Here is a 22,785-nt window from a genome sequence, read left to right on the forward strand (position 1 = left end):
GGATCCAGTGGCCAGTGGGTGGCCAACCTGCCTAAAAGCGGTTGCTGCAGTGGCACTCCTCCTCAAAGACGCTGATAAGTTAACCTTGGGGCAAAATGTGACTGTGATTGCTTCCCACAGCCTCGAAAGTATTGTGCGGCAGCCCCCCAATCGGTGGATGACCAATGCCAGAATGACTCATTACCAGAGTTTGCTGCTAAACGAAAGGATATCTTTCGCGCCCCCTGCTGTCCTGAACCCAGCTACCCTACTACCAGTCGAGTCAGAATCCACCCCAGTACACCAATGCTCAGAAATCCTTGCTGAAGAAGCTGGGACTCGACGGGACCTGAAGGACCAGCCATTGCCCGGAGTGCCTGCCTGGTATACAGACGGTAGCAGCTTCATTGTGGAAGGTAAGCGGAGAGCAGGGGCCGCCATCGTAGATGGCAAACGGACGGTATGGGCAAGCAGCCTGCCAGAAGGGACATCAGCCCAGAAGGCCGAGCTAATCGCCTTGACGCAGGCATTACGCCTAGCCGAAGGAAAAAACATCAACATCTACACGGACAGCAGGTCGCCATTATCCACTGCCCGGGCCACCAGAGAGGAAATAACCCTGTGGCGGCCGGGAACCGGAGGGCCGACGAGGCTGCAAAACAAGCCGCCCTGTCGGTCAGGGTGCTAGCAGAAACTATAAAGCTTCAAGAGCCAATCGAGCCTGCTCAAGCTAGGACCAAGCCAAGAGAGCTCACTCCTGACCAGGGAAAAGAATTCATTTAGCGGTTACATCAGCTAACACACTTAGGACCAGAAAAGCTCCTTCAACTAACGAGCCGCACCAGCCTCTCCATCCCGAATCTCCGGTCCACCGTTCAAGAAGTCGCCAATCGGTGTCCGGCTTGTGCCATGACTAATGCGACTACCACCTACCGAGAGACCGGAAAAAGACAACGGGGAGATCGACCCGGCGTATACTGGGAAGTAGACTTTACAGAGGTAAAGCCTGGCCGGTATGGGAACAGGTATCTGCTAGTATTTGTAGATACTTTCTCTGGATGGGTAGAAGCTTTCCCTACCAAAACTGAAACGGCCCTGACTGTATGTAAAAAGATACTAGAAGAAATCCTGCCCCGTTTCGGGATCCCTAAGGTGATCGGGTCAGATAATGGCCCAGCCTTTGTTGCTCAGGTAAGCCAGGGACTGGCCACACAACTGGGAATAAATTGGAAATTACATTGTGCGTATAGGCCCCAGAGCTCAGGTCAAGTAGAGAGAATGAATAGAACCATCAAAGAGACCTTAACTAAATTGGCCTTAGAGACCGGTGGAAAAGACTGGGTGGCCCTCCTTCCCTTAGCGCTGTTCAGAGCCAGGAATACCCCTGGCCAGCTTGGTCTGACCCCTTATGAAATCCTCCACGGGGGACCCCCCCCCATACTTGAGTTGGGAGGAACACTGGGTCCCGATGATAACTTTCTTCCTGTCTTATTTACTCACTTAAAGGCTTTAGAAGTTGTAAAAACCCAGATCTGGGACCAGATCAAGGAGGTATACGAGCCAGGTGCCGTGGCCATCCCTCATCCGTTCCAGGTCGGAGACCAAGTGCTGGTCAGACGCCATCGACCCAGCAACCTTGAGCCTCGGTGGAAAGGCCCGTATCTGGTATTGCTGACCACCCCGACCGCAGTAAAAGTTGATGGCATTGCAGCCTGGGTACATGCTTCTCACCTCAAGCCTGCGCCACCCTCCGTACCAGATGAATCCTGGGAGCTGGAGAGGACTGATAATCCTCTTAAGTTGCGCATTCGGCGGCGGCGGAGCAAGCCTACCAAGTAATAACCCTAACCAGCCCAACACCCTCACCTGGCAGGTACTGTCCCAAACTGGAAAGGTTGTCTGGTTCAAGACAGAAGTCCACCCCCTTTGGACTTGGTGGCCCTCCCTTACCCCTGATATATGTGCCCTGGCGGCGGGTCTCGAGGCTTGGGATATTCCAGAAATTGATGCACCGGCCTCTAAAAGAGTCAGGCCTCCTGACTCAAACTATGAAAATGCTTATAACCAGATCAAATAACTCCCCTTGGTTGACCACCCTACTGTCAACCATCGCCGGGCCCCTATTACTCCTCCTTCTGTTGTTCACCCTTGGGCCCTACGTCATCAATAGACTAGTCCAAATCATCAATGATAGGGTAAGTGCAGTTAAGATTCTGGTCCTTAGGCAAAAATACCAAACCTTAAATGGCGAAGATAACTTTTAATTCCGCTCTAAGATTAGAGCGATCCACAAGAGAAATGGGGGAATGAAGGAAGTGCTTTTTACAAGGGTATAGGGAAAATACAGCCAAAAAGTCAAGTTAAGAAACAAGGGGAACAGAGTCAAACAGGATATCTGTGGTTATGCACCTGGGCCCCGGCCCGAGGCAAAGGGCGGATAGTTCCCAGAAATAGACAAGTCAGTTAAAGTTTCAAGAGTGCCCCTCAGCTGTTTCAAGGACTCCCACTTGACCGAAGTTCACCCCTGGCTTGATTTAAACTAACCAATTACCTTGCTTCTCGCTTCTGTACCCGCGCTTTTTGCTATAAAAAGGACCCAGGAGCTCTACTCGGCGCGCCAGTCTTTCGAAAGACTGAGTCGCCCGGGTACCTGTGTGTTCAATAAACCTCTTGTTTTTGCATCCGAAGCCGTGGTCTCGCTGTTCCTTGGGAGGGTCTCCCTGAACTGACTGACTACCCACTGCGGGAGTCTTTCATTTAACTGATACAAATCCCTGTTGAATGTGCTCAGCTCCAGCATGAACCAACTCTTGCAGCGATTATTAACATCTTCCATGAGGGGAAGAGCACATATTCCCATCATGTTAAAGGGCTTTCAGATTACTTTGCTAAGTGTTTCTAGTCTCAATTTGTCAGTGCTTCACATTTCTGTGGTCCTATCACTGAATGTCATATAAGTACATCTACAGAAAAACAAAATTTTTTGACAGCCAAATTAAGCTTTAACATACTACAAATGTTCAAACATCCACAAATTCAGCTCATACTCAATAATGGGTATTTTCAAATTCCAATATTGAGCCCTCTGTATAAATGTGTTTAGTGTGTGTCAAGGGAGATACTGCAAAACAAACCCTCTGGTGCTACTAGAGTATTGATATAAACTGGAGGAGACTTAATTGAATTAACCAGCTCCTTTATTTCATACTTCTTTTAGTACATTCATGAACCAGATAATCTCTTAATTCTTAATAAGTTATGTAACCTTATCTTCTGGACATCAAATTAGGTCCCATTATCTGATTACGATTGAATAAATGGTTTAATAAGACAGAAAATTTAAGATGTATGGGCCCAGTAGCCTAGGTTGTAGATATCCAGTGTATATATATTAAACTAATAACTTTGTTTCAAATATTTTTCATCCTTACTGAATTTTTCAACTTTACTGAGTTGTTTAGTTCCTATAACCCATATAATGAGTCATAGGCATGTTAGCTAAAAATCTTCTATGACTTCCTTGACTTACACTAGTTTTATATCAATTTTAATAGTAGCAGAAAAGAGCATCTTTAGTATGATAAAAATTTCCTATAATAGTTACCTTTCCATGGAAGTCTAAAATGTTATCAATGGGTTATTTATTGTAACAATAGTAGCCTTAAGGCTAAAGTTAGTCCTGCAAAAAATAAAAATTGAGCTGAGAAATTCTTCATGGAAATTCTCCATTTGTATGTGCATTGGGAGGTGGGGGAGTGCAGGATAGAAGCGTGTTCCATTCAGCCATAGCCTCCCCATGGGCAGTCCTCTCAGTTTAATAATTTCTTATGGACTATGGCAATGTTTTAAACTTCATCACTACTTTCCAGTAGAGTGTATATGGTCCAGCTGATGTGAAACAGACGTCACTAACAATCAAAGGGAAACACTGTTTCCACCAGGCCTGTGTCTTGTAAGAGACACTTCAGGACTGAGAATTTTCCACCGTGGCCCTTGCACACCTTTATCCCACACAGCTGTTCCTCCCCCACCCTTTCAGCACACGACTTTGGTCCCTAAATATTTCTCTCCAACCCTCTTGACAAAATCCAGATTGTCCAAAGAATGATGCTAATTTCAAAGAACAATTCCTCCATCCCCAAATCTAGCTGAACTTTGGCAAGTCATTCTTTCCTAAGGACCATAAAATCTCCCCCTCTTTTCCCAACTTAGGTGCTCCTTTAAAGACTTTTCAAGTCAGGCATTTTTGAATAAAGGCTTATGCTAATAATGATCTGGTTAATTTTCTTCAACATCAATTCTACAAGATGGTGGTATGCAACTGGAAGGACCATAAAATACATTCGTGATTTTACATGCAGACATGCTTTTTATTTGCACACTTTCTAATTTAAAAAGTTTCCCTTAAGTTTCACAATAAAAATGTACACTTTGGGCACATTAATCAAATATATCAGTTTCCTTATAAACCAACCTCTTCAGGCTCAATCAGTTTAAATTCCATGCCTCGACCAGTCCAAGCAATGAAATGAGAATTTGAAGGGTCATCCAGAAGAGCTACCAAAAACTGCCAGAGCTGAAGTGATCCCCGCCGCTGGTATGTGGGTCCTTCCCGATACATTCCTGGCTCTTGTTTGATGTCCCCTAAATTAAAAAAATTTAAAGTTTCTATTATTAGCAATATCATACTATTTACATAAAATTTACATTAAATCCATCACTAAAATGATTAAACCACAATCACTTTACGAGTTTCTATGAAATAATACGTTACCATTAAATAGAAATTAAAAATAGTTAAACAGTGGAATGTAAACCAGCAATATGTACAAATTTACAGAAAACTATATATAACATATACAGGTCAATATAAATGCACACAGGTGCAGAATAAATCTCGTATCAATATAAATAACATGCAGATGTTATTTACTTACAAGTTTTATATTAACTATCTTTTTTTTCATTGATTTCGTTGAAAATCATAGTACCCAATCACATATCTTTGCTTTTACTGTTGGTGCCATTACTTACTATTCTAAGCAACACTGAAGAAGGATAATCAATTTTAAGCTCTGGGCATTTTATCTGTACAAACTAAATTCTTCAAACTAAAATTTGTAAATACCTTATTTACATGCACATGACTCACTATTGAAAATTTTAATGCAAATATTTCAAAGCTAATTTAATAATATATTAAATTCGGAGTTACGTAATTTGCACTTTATATAAATTGGAAAAAAATCGTGGGTAATTCAAGCCATCTTGGATTAACATTGTACCATCTTTCCTCCACACCTTCATATACCTTCATACTAGAGCTACCACTTTTTCAACTAGCATCAAATGAAAATTGTTTGTTATTTTCTATACCTCTTGTTTGTATTTCACTCACTTGAATTTAGCTTGCTATTCTTTTTCTATAAGTCCAGTTTAAAAATGTATATGCCAGAGCTTTCTGTAAATCGAAATTCTTAAGCAAGAAAGGTTTGTCTGTAGTACATTTATTTGGTATTAATATGTAGTGTAAAATCTGTTAAATAGATTATGACAATAAAGGTGTTAGTGTCACAATATTTTTGGTGTAAATCTGATCAGCTATCTTGATTAAAAAGAAAAAAACTCAGTTTCATGACTACTGATTATTTACTTCTATCTGCAGCCAATCATCTCAAAAAAATGTGGAATTGGTCACATTGGGGATTGAATGACTAGGTGCCTACAAGTATATCATTGTTAATGCATGAAATTCTCTTCTCAACTAAAGAGACAATTCAGACAATATATTCAAGCTAATCTATTTATGTTAAGTGAGGATTATAAAGCTTTCTAAAACTTTCTTTGTAAAGTACAGAGAAATATACCTCTTAAAATAATTACAGAAAGAACAACACTAAAAACCTAAACCAAAATATAAAATTATTCAGTCAATAACTGCTAAAAGTCATTATGTTTGGTTTTAACTAGAAGTGTACCTTAATATAGAAGGGTATATTCATATTGATATAAATGACAGTTTTATTTATCTCCATTTTTCCTTCTGAGATTTACAAATTTCTTCATGGAGGTAACTGAGCAATTATGCAGACAGAGTGAGACAGTGTTAAATTTTATAGTCTCTATATTGCTTCTGCCTATTAATGTAATAGATCGCACTGGCCACGTACAATGAAAAAGTACCTCCCTCATTTTTCTTTCTTCTTGTTTTCCATTACTTATAAAATACAAGACAAAGACTATCTTCCAAAAAATGTTTTCTTAGTATAAAATTGAAGAGTGTTTAAAAGTCAAAGGGAATAAATAATCAAGACAGCTAGTTCTCTAAACATTAGTGAGACTATGGCCTGCCAGATTATATCATAATTCTGTCTATAGTTTTGAGATATTTTTCTTCCTTACATACACTTACTAATTTTCAAGATTTCTTAAACAAGAAGCTCACCAAAAATGAGAGAAACTGATGAAGATCATTCAAAGAAGTAGAGAATTTATGCTTTGTCTCAAGAAAAAGGTATATTTTAAGAACTGTGATAATCTGCTAAAGGTGCTAAATGGTACAGTTCACACCTCTGAAACGCAAAAGTTAAAGCTAACATGTATTGTAGAATAACGCCAAAAGTGACCCCTGTTGGCATTTTAACCCTGTAACCTTGCATGAATTTAGGAATTTAAAGAGAAGCCAAGGAAGCAGATCCAAGACTTACCATCCCTTCTGAGAAGTATAAGAGTAGCAAAAAGCTCAGCAACATAGGATAGTCTTCAAGCAACTAATTAGAAATTGAAAAGCAATCTAAGCATGTACTTTGGTGTTTAAATAATGACAATTAAAAACTTCTGAGAGCTCCCAAGTCATTATAGCCATGATCCCCAAAGTTTGTACAATCAGCTAATCAGAGGGCCCTTGCTCATTTCCTGTTAAACAATCAAAGCAGGAAATATGGAGCCCATTCTGAAGAACCACTAAATCAATTAACTATTCACTTTCTACCCAAGCTTCCTTGTAGATGCCAACTCTTGCCACTCTTGTCAAGAAAAGATTCTATCTAAGTTGACACTCTTTTCTAACATCTGGGACCTTTTCATTGCAATAATGAGTGATATTAAAAAGGTAATGCTTTCCTAACTCCCTTTTAAGCAATTATAAAGTAATGCTACATTAGTAATATACATCTGCCTAGGGGGGGAAAAAAAGGACTAACAAACACTAACTAAATGGGCAGTTATGTTGTTCCTGTGTTCCATAATGCATCACTTTTCATGAACAATGAAAGAAAGGAGGCTGCATTAGTCATCACGCATCCATAGTAGCATGCTTTCTTCTCTGCTTTGTTAATTACAGGATCAGCTTTCAATAAATCTCAAATAACAAGCTGCATGTGCTCAGCAGGGCAATGGAAAGCCCCTCTTATTCTACATAAAGCCCAGCTAGAATGATGCTCTTTGACTATATCTCCAAAAATTGACTCTCTCATAGGACAAAAGAAAAACATTTCATAATGGAAGAAAAAATTTGTAATAGGTCAAGTTTAGCTAGAATTGAGTGTATGATAAATGATGTACATAGAAATCTTTCAGTGTTTTTAACTGTTTTCAGAAGAGGCAAGGGTGATCTCTCCACTCCCTCTTACAAAAATCAAAACTTGAAGTACAGTGAAAAACATACCATCAAATTTCTCTGGGACAACACAGGTGTCATCATAAAATTGCCGGGGGCCCTTTTCAAACATACAGCCTGTGGGGGGAAATGAAATGTATTTATTTGTGATAGAAATAAAGCTCACAAACACTTTAAAATAAGCCATTAACACTGAAATTGACCCTGGACACATTATTTAACTTCTGTGCCTCAGTCTCCTCATCTATAAAATAAAAATGACAGTAACACAACCTGCCACTTTATAGGGTTGTTGTGAGGATTAAGTGATTAAAAATATGCAAGTTTAGAATATTGCCTAGCACACAGTGATATAAAGTTAGTTATTTGTATTCTTACTAACCCAAGCACCACAGCTCGAGTAAACACAGTCAAACCTAGGATTTATAATGTATCACCTCCTTTTCCAGTTTCTTCTACGTTTCATTATTCAATGAGAAGAAAGGGAAATCAAAATGAATTACTGGTATTTACCACGCATTATTACTCTGATGCTAGGAAACAGATTTGTTTTACCCCCTTATTTCCTTGTAGAAATATTTAGGTAGGCTAAACTTCTCTTCTTCAATAGCAAAGATGGGGGTTGGGGGAGCTTTTCTTTTTTTTGCTGTAACATAACTAAGTCCACAGAAAAAATGCAAAATAAATCAACAGTTTTTTACAATCATTTTGTCCCCCAAATATCCTTGGCTGTGGACCTTAATCTAATTGTTATTATCTTTAATTACCGGGAAGAAATTTCATAGTTTTATTTCTCAAATGAATTGGTCTCTATGGTACGTATATAATATAAACAACAGCAGCAACAGTAATCACATTGCATTTGTGCAAAACTATTGATCTCAAATATTTTGGATTTAGTATCTTATACTATCCTTTGAACTTCTACTAACACCATTCATACAAAATAATATTAGACCTTCCTTAAAAGATACATTTAAATCAGTCTTACCAATAGAGTGTCTAGGTCAAGAATCATGCACCTATTTCCAGAAATCTGTTAATGAGGATTTTATCCAGATGAAATCATTTTTATTTGTTACTTTGCAGGTATCAACATCTGCTAGAGCAAAGCCTTCCCACCAGGGTTACTACAAACACATCCACAATAAAAACATCTTCTCTAGGCTTCTATGTGAAATCTCATTTTTAACAATTGTCCCAAAATGTAAAATCTAGGATATTTAAAGGCAAAAACCTTTAACTCTACTGTGTTTTACTTCAAAACTACAACTTAGCCTGTAAAAGTGAAACTGAATATTCCTCGAAGATACATTTCAGTAGAGGGCAGTGAGGTGGACTAATCTATAAAGCATATATTCTAGTTTAAAAGAATGTGGTTGTTGGCAAAAAAGAACACAGAAATCCACTTTTCAGCTTTTTCTATGCATATGACTCGTGTTAAAAACTAGATATAAGATATCACGAACTGAAAAATCTTCCTTTTACTTTAAAAAGATAGTTTTAAAATAATGGATTAGGGAACATAAATTATCCCCCCCCAAAAAAATGATTAATTAAGTGACCTCATACTTGGTACGCCTGATTATTTTGAAAGGTATTTACAAGAAATTTCAACAATGGAAAACTTAACTTCTGTCCTGCTGGGGTGAGCCAGGAAGCCTTCTTGCCTCATGTATATGGAGTGGCAGCTAGGCACTTCTGAAAGAGGAAACAACATTGGTCAAAGAAGAGTCCGGAGTGGAAAAGGTGCTGTTATCAATGGACAGGGTGTAGAAAGAAAAGGTGCAGAAACTGACACTAGTTCCCATGAGGGGAACCTGCTAATGTGCAGTTAACATTTCAGGAAGGTCCCACACAAGACATGGAAGAATGGGAACTATATTATGGCAAACATCATTTCTCTTGAACAGCATATGAATTCAAAGTTTTACCCAAATCAACCTTGCTAAGGTCAATTGTAACAGCAACCCTACATGAATGTGGTGTCCTCGAAACAGCATCATGTATTAGAAATATGTTTCAAGAAATTTCAGAATAAATTTGTATATGCCATGGCATTCTATGTACAAAGCAAAAATCAACAAAGGCTCATTCATAGTTTATTTCATGAACACTAACAAATTATGATGAAAAGATAAATAGCTAAATCTCTTATATTACTTTAGCCTTTTAAGATGATTATTATTTCTTTTTTTTCTCCAGATAAAAGCATGTCTGGATTTTTATTTTGTTAAGCACATAGGTCATTTTCAAAACCAATGAGGATCTCAAACAGAAATCCAACAATTCCATAGTAGACACTGTTATTGTCCTAAGAGTAAGGGCTTGTCTATGTGACCAAATTAACTCATCCCTGAGAAAATAAACTTAGTTAATGGTAATACTTGACTCATAGTGGTGGCTCTGTATAGTAACTTAAGAGATGGGAAAAAGGAAGGAAATATGGATTAGGAGACAAAAGACTAAAATTCAATTCCTTCACTTACTACTAATTAGGCAACAATTTTGGACAAATCATGTTATATCTGTATTTCTACAAAAAAAAAAAAAAAAAAAAGGATTGGGTCAGATGTTCTCTAAAGTCTGTTATAGTCCCAAAGTTCCTTGACTCTGAATATAGAGGTTCACTCACATAATCTGAAGTGGATGCACAGTGAAGCCAATAAAACTTAAACTCACAGTGAAGCTAATAAAACTTAAACTTTTAAAGTTTAAAAAGTTTAAAGTTTTAGAAGTTTTTAAAGTTTAAACTTTTAAGTTTAAGTTTTAAGTTAAAGAACTTCCACTTTTGCAAGAGTACTTTCTGAGGCCCTGTACCTAATTATGTATTTGCAGTTTCATTTTCTTTTTCTTTAAGAGGGTTTGACATATTTTAAAAGTTTCAAGTCCCACAACTCTGGTCCAGAATCTGCATATAACATATATAGGTTTTGCAGAAAAGTATAAATGCATAAGATCAAGTTCATTCTATCATCTGTATATATTCCTAAGGTCTTTTTTAGCAACATGTACAAAAATAAATTCATAAAATGCATATGACAAATGTGCTATTTAATATAAGAACATCTCCTTTCCACCACTTACAGTAAGCACATGACCCCTGAAGAAGTAATAAAGAACACTTAAATGAATTGGAATTTGAAGACCCTAATCTCTTCTTAACTATATCCATCTATAGACTTTCTTGCTATAATAGACAATGAGCAGTGTTTACTTGGCACAGACATAGTTTTCCCTTGGTCTGGAATGTTCCACCTTTAAAGTCTATATGGCTTTTATTTTATTTTATTTTTTTTGTAATTAGCCTCATGATGAACGTCAACTAAAATACGAGGCATTTTTTTCACAGTAGGAAAAAAAAGTTTATCCTACATGGTTTTAGTCAAAAATATCTTAACAGTATTCCATAATGGCAATATTTAAAAGTGTGAGAGAATTAATAGCTTACAAATAGAAAATAGTGTAAAACTTCTTATTTTATTATACCACGCTTTTTTTATATAAACTTTTATGTAGTATATGTAACTCTGACCCTACAAAATGTTTCCTGAAATCAGCATTTATAATAGGGTTGCAATGGAGTTGATCTTCAGGTTACCAAATAGTTAGCAATCCACTTTAGCTCAACTTTTTAACCAATGGTACTTCAAATTAATTTTTAATGTTATTTTGATTTATCATCAGTCATAAGGTTCCTCAAAACAGCTGGGCCTGGAAGGGACAGTGTTAATGACTCTGCCATCAGCTCAGCAGCTGCTTGGAGGCAAGCATTTTGTTGTACCAATGTTGACACCCTGCCACAAAATGCTTTTACTGACTGCTGCACACCTGGAGAGTGGCTGTAAAAACAGCTGGCTGGCTCTGGAGGCAGCTAGAGGAAAACACATAAGCTAAATTCTATTACATGTAAGTGTGACTAAAGTCAGGCTTTCCTTCCCAGAGGGGAAGAGAAGGAAAAAGAGAAGAAACATAAACATTGTTGAGAAACTCACTATTCAAAGATGAGGGAACACCTTACAAAAGTGCTCTAGCATAATATGGAATTAGCATAATCACAGAAAACTGGATAAAGATAAGACTTATGGATAATTTCACTAATAGGTACCTATTGAAATCACTGACTTGTTGTTTATTGCTGTACTTACTCTGTAATATCTTCACAAATTCAACCTACTAATCTATGATATTTAAAATATACTAATTTAAAATTCATAATAAATTGATGACATATAATAAGTTTAACACCAGAATTTCCATTATATTTCCAAGGGCCCAATTTGTGATCTAAGTTCTAAAAAAACAGCTATGAATGACAATTTAGAAAAGAAATACATATGTGATAATATAACTGTGTTTTTGCCAGTTCCTAATACCATTTATTACACTCTAGAGTAAATAAAATTAACATCTAGCTCTTGAATTTGAGAACACTTGGCTAGCATCGTTTAAATCCAGTCTATCTTTAAAACTGGTGTTCTTTATACGGTCCAGAGAAGCCTGAAAAAATATGGCTAAGAAGAGTTTATTCCCATAAAGCAACTAAAGTCATGTTATCCTAAAGTGATATCAGTTAATTTATGACTATCAGAGTGGGTCAGACTCTAATCAAATTGTAGAAACATTTCCAAAGTGATTATTCAATCAAATGACTAACATGGTTAATTAGGAGCCATAAACATTGCTCTGAAGTTCATCAAAGTAATGACTTGCCCAGAAAAATTACTGCTAATTAAATTGCCTGCTGCTTTCATTTCTACCTTATCTAATAAAAAATCCAACCAATGAAGTTTGGCATTACATTTTAACTCTTGCTAAATGCTCAGCTGAGATCCAAACTAGCTGAGCAGTGGCTTCAAAGGCAAACGGCAACTTCAAAGGCAAATTGCATTGTGGCAGGGAATGGAGGCATTGCATATGTATTCCCTTTTGTCTTTCCATGCAATAAATCTTACAAAATTCAGAAACAATGATAAACTGTAGTTTATTCTACACAAAAAAAGTTGAGATGACAGCATATTTACATTATCCTATTATGCATCTATGGATAATAATTTTAGGATCTTTAGAATAGCACAATGGTTACAAACATGTACCTTGTCATCAAATAGACCTGGTTTTGAATCTCAGTTCTGACATTTTGTGGGTGCAGCACATTTTGTTAGTTATTTAACATCTCTCACTCTTAACCTCTTCATCTGCAAAATGGGAATAACAATAGTGATATCTTTCAAAGAGCTGCTGGGAGGACCATATGGGGTAAGTCATGTGCAACATTCCCACAGTACCTGCACCCAATATAAGTCAACTTACGGTACTTATTATTAATAACAATCTATTTTTAATTGATCCTCACAAGTATTTAAACTGAGTGAACCACATTTTTTAAAACAAAAAGTAATCATGTAACTAAATAAGTTACTTTTATTATCTTAATTTGCTATTTTTAAATCACATATCACATGACATGGCTGATTTGTTCCTTATTAGTGTATTTATTCTGGAATGTTTTTCACAAATCTGTCTATTATAATCTATGACATTTCAAATATACTGATTTTAATTCATTATTAATTTATGATTTATAAGATTTGAGCTAGAATCTCCATTAGATTTTTTAAATACTTGGGGGTACATCTTTTGGACTTCTTTTCACAATATTACCCCCTGATTTTTGTTCCTAAATGATACTGGCTTAAAAAGTTTTAAATTTAATCTATAAATTGAATTATGTAAATTTGATTTAGGACAAAGGATTTTTATTTACTTCAAAACCTGTGGATCAAAGAGCTTTATAACATGATGTTAGTACTGGCCAAATCAGCTTGCAGAAATTAAACTGCCTATAATTTGTTACAGATGAGTTCATGGTGATGAAAGCTGATCTAATATACTCCAAAAATTCAAAGCATCAAAGCACTGCTGTCATTTTGATGCACTGGCCAATGTAGGGGAAGTCAAGGAAGAAGAAGAAACTAACACTCCGAACTACCCAATTTGATTAGTCTTTACCTTTAGTAACACTACTAAAGTTCTCTTCAAATTAAAATAAGTGGGCAAAAACAAAAACAAAAAAAAGAAAAAAGAAAAAAGAAGTTGCTTTCTCTGTCTCTTGACTTGCATTTTAAAGTTGTGCTGGGAAACATAATACTGATTTGGGAAGGTTTACCAAGGGTTTAACCACAAAGTGCAATTTTGAATTTGCACATGTGAAACTGTTAGGCACTCTCTGATTTGCATATTTGCTGCACAGTTGGACAGAATGAAGATTCCCCTTTAGGACACGGTTTGCCTTAGTTTCCAGGAGCTACATCAGACCAGAGCAGAGAGAAAAGGTTTGCCACGATTGTCTGAAACATCTCTAGAGATTGTTGAAATGCTTTGTTATCAAATAATGTGCAAACCTGGAATTATTTCTTGTTGTAAACTCTAAACAAGGGGGACAAAAAAATAAGCCTCTTTCATTTGTGCTTCTCGTTAAATTCCTGTAGCAATAATCAGTGTGTAACTTAATTAAACACTCAAATCTCTTAAAGTTAACAAGAAATCCAGTAAAATAGGAATAAGTTTGATGTTGTATTTTAATGTGATTTTGCTTTCATATAAGTGTACAATGCAAGTTTGGATTGACTATACACTTGACTAACTCCTTGCAGAGGTGATATGACAAAATCAAGTCCATGTAAATTTGTGTATTATATATTGATGATGGTAAAAAGGTTGGCATATTAAATATCCAGAGCCAAAATGTGTACATAAGCATACAAGGGTACTTCAAAAAGTTCATGAAGATATTCATATTATCTTTCAATTATATTTCTCCTGAACTTTCTGAAGTACCCTGGTATATCTTGAAATTTTCATGTGCTCAGTAAAAATTGAGAGTGTATACATGTGCATTTGTGTGTATACTTCAACGCATACATACCTAGTAGTTTCAACACATTTTCTGAAAACATGTATCTATTATCTAAAGAAATATTCAGTTGTATTAAGAACCAATGACACCAATCTCATTCAAGAAATTTGAACATTATGACAGATTTTATCTTTAAGTGTTTTATCGCTCTTAAACTTTGTTAATTGGGCTTTTGTTTGTCTGTTTGTTTGTTCTCATTGCCTGATAATCTCATAGTTTATGTTTAAAATCCAAAGGTTTTCTAGAGTGCATAAACAACATGAGCTTTGTAAAGATGTCTTTAAATACAAATACAGTCACTTAAATGCTACCCATTTACTCTGCTTTGGCCCTTGCCTCATGAATAGATTTGGTGCAGTCAATCGTGAAAATTATATTTTATAAAGTTTCTTAAAAAGAACGCTAATGGGAAGAAATATTTTTTACACCCATATGATTACTGAATTTTAGAACAAATCTAAAAGTAACTAATTCCAAAAATTAGACCCAGTATTAGTATGTCTGAATTCACATGAGAAAGAAAACACGTCGAACAGCAAAAAAGTCAAGTTTTATAGGATTTATTTTGTCAGCTGCAAAACTATGTGAACATAACATCTTAGTCTCTGAACCTCATCTGAAGAAAGCAGAAAAATTGGAGATAGCTTAAATTTTAAGAAAGGAGTGATAGATTTAGTATTACCTCATTCACACTTAGATGGGATCCCTCTCTTTAGGGTTTTCAGTAAACTGTGAATATAAATAACATAAAATTTGCAGAGTTATTTCTTCTGCCATAGCTCAGATATACTGAATCTATTGTCGATAGACTCTGAGGACAGGGAGAGCACTGTGTGAGTCTTTATATGCCTACCAGTGCTGCAAAATGTATAAGTAAGGGAGTGTGAAAGAAAAAAAGGAAGGAAGGAAGGAAGGAAGGAAAAGAAAAGAAAGAGAAAAAATACGTATGTAATGTAGTTACTTACACTTTTGAAATTGAGACACTTTTGAAACTTTAAGGCTACATCATGTCAAACAACAGTATAGAATTTTACCTACAAAATTACAAACTTCTCTTGTAAGCATCTGGATTGTTTTTGTGGAGAGTATCCCATATAAATAATGACCAGATCCAAACAGGATTAGCTTATGTTCTACTAAGCTCAAATTTTACAACTTTTATAAACCTGTGATGGTTTTATTAAGCTGAGGTTAAAAATAAAGTTGAAGTGACAGGAAACATAAACATGATTTCAACTTTGAGTATTTATTAGATATTACTATACTCTGACAATTAACAGAGGCTTAAAAGAAAATAATGATGCCATTAGCTGCCAAAATGAGCCACAAAAAAATTCTGAAGAGGTGGAGCTTTTAGTGTTAGGCTTAATTCTGAATTGGTCTCCTCCTGGAATCTACGTGATTTGTAAAAAACACACCACTGCCAGCTCTATCCTCCTGCCTTCTTCTCAGTGGATCACCCCTTTATAAAGATGGTTTGTTGTATTTGCTTTGAACACGTATAATTCTAGTAAGAAGTTCAGCATGACTGTTTCCCTATGTCAGAAATGGCAAAATAGTCTTGCTGGACTTGCACAATATGATTGCTTTGATATGAGAGTATTTTTCTTCATCTTATCCTCTAGCCCCAAATAGTATATTTCAATTATTAGAACTAACAATGGCTTATTAAAGGATTAGCAGTCTTTCAAGAAACCTCTAGCAGTCAAGACAAAACCATGTCAACAGAAATCCTTTCTTATTGTCTGTACACTGAATATGTGTTAGACACTGCATTGGTAACTTTACAAACATGATCATATTTAATTCTTACAAAAATATTAAGAGATGAGAGTTATTAGCCCTTTTTTATGAATGAGGACAAAAGAGGTTACAAAGCATACCAAAATGACACAAACAATAAATAGATGTCAGGCCCAGAATTTAGTATAATATTTCCATTGTCATACAAAGTGAGTGGTTTTATTTTTTTAATGCTAAGAATAAATAAAAACAGATCATGCGGATAAAGCAGTAAACTGTTGGAATCCACACACTAAAAAAAGAGTCAGCAGAATGGAGAGATTAAAAACACTTTTCCAAGTTAAAGAAAATAGTTAAATAAATCAGGATGACACATGCTTACCATTCTTTCAGTTTTGTTTTTTGTTTCTTTTCATATTTATCATTGAATTACCTATCCTTGTAAAATTTTCAAGACTGCATTAGAAACAACTAAATAGAAACTTCATACACGTACACACAAACTACACACACAATAAAAACAATAATCATCTATTTAATCTTACAAAAATTCCCTGAAAATTATTTTAAGTTATTCATATCCTAGATGAGAATATTTTATGAAATAAAATGCTTCCTTTTTCCTTTAAGCTATTAGTGAACTCACTTAAGTACAGACACCCTTAAAGTATAAAACTATAGCAGTATTCTAAACCCAAAACATACACTCAAATACATATATGCACAGACTTAAAAAATGTTATATTTTCTTTCCACTTTTGTTCACATTTATGAAACACAAACACATACATACATGGAGATAGCCAAACATGCATCTTAAATCGTGTCATTCAATTTCAAATCTCAGACCCACTTATAAAAACAGTTGTATGTTCATTTCACCCACTGGCAATAAGCAGTTCGAGCCCTAAGTGTCCTGCTGGTTGTTTCGCTTAAAAAACTAAAAATCCCACACTTTAAAGTACACTCCATCCTTTCTAATTCTTTTCTTTCCAAGCTAGTACAACTCACAAGCAGATTATTCCCCCCTTCCCCCCTTCCTGACTGTAAAATCCAAGTTAGACAAACACTGTGGCACTGAAGTGACATATCTGAATGGAATTCAGACCCACCAGTTCCTGTTTATGTTTCTGATTTGAGAATGTTGCCTTCTCATTCACTATACATTAGCAACACTGCAAGGCCATAAATAGTGTCGAGTTACACGCAAAGCAGGACCAATGAGCATTAATCATTATTTCCAGTCAACTGGCAAAAGCAGCAGCTGATGGAACACTACACCCTTCAGTTCTGTATAAATGGACATTCCAGAGAGCAAGCAAGCTAGTGAGTGTGTGTGTGTGTATGTGTGTTTCCTTTCAGTCTCCATTTTATGAATGAAACTCCAGGCTCTATAAGAGTCCATTCATGTAAGAGAAATGCTTACAGGGCTCTGCCCCCAGGGATCAATCAGTCATGGGTAAAACTGATATGATTGGTTTAAGACAAGCCTTCAGCCTTCCATTACTGACTTAAAATGCAGTCCCTGTCCATTTGACCTGTGTTAATGCATAAAGAGTAAATCCAGACTGTAGTCTCAATTCTCAAATCAAATCACTAGCCAATGCCACTTACTGTAACTGTAGATTTAGAGCATATCTAAGTATTTCTTAGAAAAAACTGATATAGTGAACTAGAGCACTGGTTAGAAGGATCTGCTCTTTTAACTCAGAAATGAATGAAACATACTAAGCAATAAAAAGCAAAGTCGAATTATGAGGCCAATCCATGAACTCTATTATAAAAACAAAATAAATTACGAAGACATCACTGTCACTTTTCACAACTGAAACACCTAAAATTCAAGAGATTAAGTGATCCAGTCCACAAATCACTGGCTGAGTAAAAGAAAATTATCTTTGGATGTTAGAGAAACAGATAGGATGCTAACATTTTCTGAAGGATCAATAACTCACTCTTTAAAATTCCCAAGTGATTCTCCACTTGAAGTTCTTCAAGCGATAGTTTTAGAATTAGGAGGGAAAAACATGTGCTGTCATGTTTCAGGAGAAAATTTGGCCATAAACAAATGATGCTTTGTAATGGCATAGGGCTAAGGCTTGGCCTTAGGGAGGGTTACATAGCAGGTACAAAAAGCCAAAGTTCATGGAACCATAATCATCACTGCACTGGAAATTACTAAAGATGGTAATGATTAAACATATCTAGAGTTTTTAGGGAGGAAAAAGCCACTTATGAGCAATTATGGAAATTATTTTTGAAGAATCAGTCCTATCCTGAACAGTGTTAAGTAGATAATGGGTTTTATCAGCTATCTGTAACTTGGTCCTTGACTTTGGAGGAAAGAAAACACTTCTCTCTTTCAGTGACCTGAAGTCATGTGGGAAAACAGTTGTGGTCAACAGTCCCTGTGTATATTTCTAAGCAATTGATCAAGGGATCATCACCATGCCTGTAGAAGAAGAGAAGAAGGGAAATATGAAAAATTGCCCAGTCTTTGGTTTTAAAACTGTGGAGGATTATCTGCTATGACATTATGACAATTTAATATTTAACTTCAATTTCTAATACCTGACAAATAAATGGTAAAGAATAAAAAAAGTTTTGGCCATATTTTAGAGCTCAAGATTGAAATACTTGACACAGGCAGGTGGGGAGAAGATCTATAAGCCAGCATCCAGAAAAAATACGGAACATAGCAAAACCACTGAAAAGAACATACCCTGAATTATTAATTCCTAACTAACATTCTTTCTTACAAAAAAAAAATTCAGTATTCTTTTAGGAATTACTCTTCAAGGTGATTCGGGGATATGTAAATAAGAATGGTGAAATGAAGCCGAATATATTAAAATGTAATATTTCGTGTCTTAAAATTTCTTAATATGTTGCATAAGTTGTATTATACAATGTGTTTAAAGTCTGATGACCATAATACATGGAATACAACCTTATAATTATAAGTGGCTGGATGTAAAATTCATGAGACTGATTTGAGAAGTATGTGCAGTATCTATACTAAAATAGTTTTTTAAGTGTTTAGAGTTCTAGATGTTCTGGTTTTTATGGTTTTAGGCCTTCCCATTTACCTGTATGAGGCAGGCAGGCCTTGAGATAGACTGTTGTAGTTGCTGAGAAGAGAAGACATACACTGGCCAGGACTTGGTGACTCTTCCACACTTCTGAGGGAATGTGAGTAGAGAAATACTATCCTACCTCCTTCCCCCCATTAGAATCCCAAATTTGATACAATTTAAACAAAATAACTAAAATAAGAAAAAGTGTTTCTTCAATGTGAAATCATCTCATTGTAAGTAACATTTGAATGTTCAAAAGGGGGAAATTATCAATCACAGGGCCTTCCATTTTGAAAATAATGAAGCCTGCAGGTTTATGGCAGGCCTGGGATGTTCAAAATAAATATTAGTTTCCTGTACTTTCTCTTCCCTGTGTTCCACCTGGCTCTAATGAGCATTTTTCAACAGTTTCCTTTTGTAATCACTGCATTTCTTGTATTTGCTGGACAATAGTTTTGGTTGTTTACATGTGTCACAATTGTCCAGAAAGCATGTAAGGATATCTATTGGAAAATATGTAGAAGGTCAGCTTCCCTGGAATATATATCTCCTCTTGTAAGTAAATAATAACAAGTCATTTTTTAAAGTAATATATCCTAATGACACAAATTCTGAGATATTGCTATACTACTAGTAGTAACAAATACAACAGCAATAGTTTAGAGATAAACCACTGGGTAATTTTAGCCTTCTTCTGAATTGTGTTATTTTTTTCCTAAGTTTTGTGCAAGTTTAGCCAGTTGATAAATTATCTCCTAACACATAGAGCACTATTTATTTATTTATATTTCTATATGGATACACAGAAGAATCATTTTGTTCTTGCTCTGTTACCCAATGATGTCATTCACTTTAAAGCCATATTATAAGCTCTGAAAGAAGCCCAAGCCATGCTTACTAGAGGCAGCATTAGGAATGACTTCACTGCTTTCCCTACTATTTGACTACGATGAGTATCTGCAACACAGCAAAACACAGAATGATATTTACAACATAACAATCTTCTCTTGCCATTTCAGAAACCCAAGAACATTTAAATCTCCTGATTAAAGTGCCAGCTTCGGCCTATGTGAATACCAGACATATTTGTCAGTTCTGATAGATGCAAGTTAAGCATATTCGAGTCTTAACAAAGCCCTTAGGTGATAAAGAAGTATATGGGAAACTTGGGAGGAGTTGCTGCGGTGAAGAATGAATGGGTTTAAAACGAAGGATGGAAAAGGTGCACCTTATTCTTTCAAAATAGCATTCATTACATCTGCTAAGATACTACAGTCCCTTATAAGCGTCCTTGTGAAAAATGGATTTAGCTGATGAAAGATTGAGAATGATGTTCTAGTTAAATTGTAAGCCACTGAGCTGTCAAGGATATTAAGAAAATAAGAGTGAAATCCAATATGAAGGCTAGGACGATTACTCCATCAAGGAATTTTAAAGTTGGTTGTTAATTTGCCGCTTTTTCTTCTAATTATTCAGCCTTTTTCAGAAGAACTATTGTAAAAGGTCAATTCTTTATCATCTCAATTCTTAACCACATTGTGGTATATTTTTACAGAGAAAGAACTCATCTTAATCATTTACTATGTCATCTGAGGTCTTGTATTTTCCTACCTCACAGCAGTGAATGCCTAAACATTAGAGTAAAATTAGGGGGCCATATGTGAAATGTACTCCTCCCAAATTAGGGGAAACACAACTAAAATTTTAAAGCTGGTTCTCTTATTGCCCTGGATCATGTGCAGCCTTTTAAAAACTTACAAAATACTTAGTCCAGATTAGAATAAAGGATCAATCATATACACAACAAATTGTAAAGTATTTCCTTTTATTGTGAACAATTATGTAGAAAGACACAACATGAACTGTGCATCAAACTAAGAATTAGAAAATCTTGGTTTTAGTTTTGGCTGTTTCACAAAATATCTGTGAAACTGACGGTAAGTTTCTTAACTTGGATTAGCCTCAGCTATTTATCTGAAAAACTTGGGTGTGGAGAAGGAATTTGAAGTAGGTGATTTCCAAGATCTTCCATGAGTATAAGGATTTATAATTCTATGAAACATCTACCTGTATCAATTTCCTCATTTAAAATAGTGCTAACAACATTTGCCATCAGATAAGTGGTACATGCCTCCAAACCAAAAGAAAAGTCTCAGTAGTAGCAGCAGGAGTAGCAGTAAGAACACAGTTAAAGAATGCAGAAACATTTCCTTCCCCAACCACATGACACCAGGCTCTCTCCCCTACTCTCTACTTCTACTTTCTCCTTTACTTAAGCTCGAGGCATGCAGCACTTTACCCTATTATATTATTTCAGTAAACTTCCTCTTGCCCCTTCTTTATTCCCAACTCTTAGATTAAACTGCTCCACCACATGTCTGGGAAGCATCTTTTAAACTAGTTAAAATAATAGAATAGCCCTCAAGGGCCAAAACCACCTTATTAATGTACTACCCCTCAAACCAACTCCTAGATTAAGATTTTGAGTACACCCCAAGTGCAAAGAAACATAGTACTAAAGGTGGAATGTGAAGCACTTGGGAAGATAAACATGAATCCCACCAAGAAGCATACTAATTTCCCCTCCCTCCTCTAAGGCAGTCCTGGACACAAATTAATAGAAAGTTATTTAGGCTTGCAACATTTGAGACTATAATGTTAATCTGTACTTAGCATTCTTTTCACTCATAGGAGTGATGTAATTAATTTGGACACGTCTCTTCAACTCTAAATGGGTTGATTTTTAAAAATAGAATACAAGTTCTGTCTGATTAGAAAAGCAGTATGTAAGCATTGTTAAATACTCTGTAGACAAAATAACAATTACCTATGATATCCCCACCCATATATAGCCAGAGTATTTCTGTACTGGGTCTTATTTTGCATAAGTCATGTATTGCATAGTTTTTTTCTTTTTCCTTTTGAACTCAGTAGTCTCATTTCATTAAATATCTTTTAAAAACCTTATTTCCAATGGCTGCATAATATTTCTCTTATGGGTATCTATAACTTACTTTACTGCTCACTTATTGTGTATTTACAACACTTTGCTCTCTGTCTGTCTGAAGCTCTCACTGTGCATGTCTCACTATTTCTCAGGATAAATTCCTGAGAGTGAAATTACCCGACAAAGCAGGTGAACATTGTGTACTGATATTTTAAGTCAAACTTTAGATTCACGTGCTTATTGTCCCACTAAAAAAACTACCCTAAGCTGTCAAATACAAAAAGCGAAGCGAAATAACAAAACAAAGCAAAATACTAACCAATCGACCAACACATACAACTCAAATAAAGTATATAGTTGTAATTCTCTAAAATATCTGACTCATTGGACATTCTGAATATGTAAAATCTCATATACAGGCATGAAAATGGTAAAACAGCCATGACTCTATGACAATGGGATATTGCATAAAGGACACTACTTAAGGCACACCAAATGAAGC

General features: G+C 35.8%; 1 protein-coding gene across 8 annotated transcripts in view; it reads right to left on the reverse strand.

Moving 5' to 3' along the window:
- ETV1 (ETS variant transcription factor 1) overlaps positions 1-22,785 on the reverse strand; it is a 93,128-nt gene that overhangs the window by 12,976 nt on the left and 57,367 nt on the right. For 7 of the 8 annotated variants that reach the window (XM_063099630.1, XM_063099629.1, XM_063099627.1 and 4 more), the window contains 4 exons: positions 9,231-9,298; position 7,801; positions 7,646-7,714; positions 4,454-4,623 (listed from right to left, as the gene is read on the reverse strand). In XM_063099630.1, the coding sequence (XP_062955700.1) occupies positions 4,454-4,623; positions 7,646-7,714; position 7,801; positions 9,231-9,298 (308 nt within the window). The remainder of the gene's footprint in view (positions 1-4,453; positions 4,624-7,645; positions 7,715-7,800; positions 7,802-9,230; positions 9,299-22,785) is intronic. The other variant, XM_063099628.1, reaches the window with a different exon arrangement.

The sequence above is a fragment of the Cynocephalus volans genome, chromosome 6 (genome assembly GCF_027409185.1).
Source record: "Cynocephalus volans isolate mCynVol1 chromosome 6, mCynVol1.pri, whole genome shotgun sequence".
In the NCBI taxonomy this organism is placed as follows: domain Eukaryota; kingdom Metazoa; phylum Chordata; class Mammalia; order Dermoptera; family Cynocephalidae; genus Cynocephalus; species Cynocephalus volans.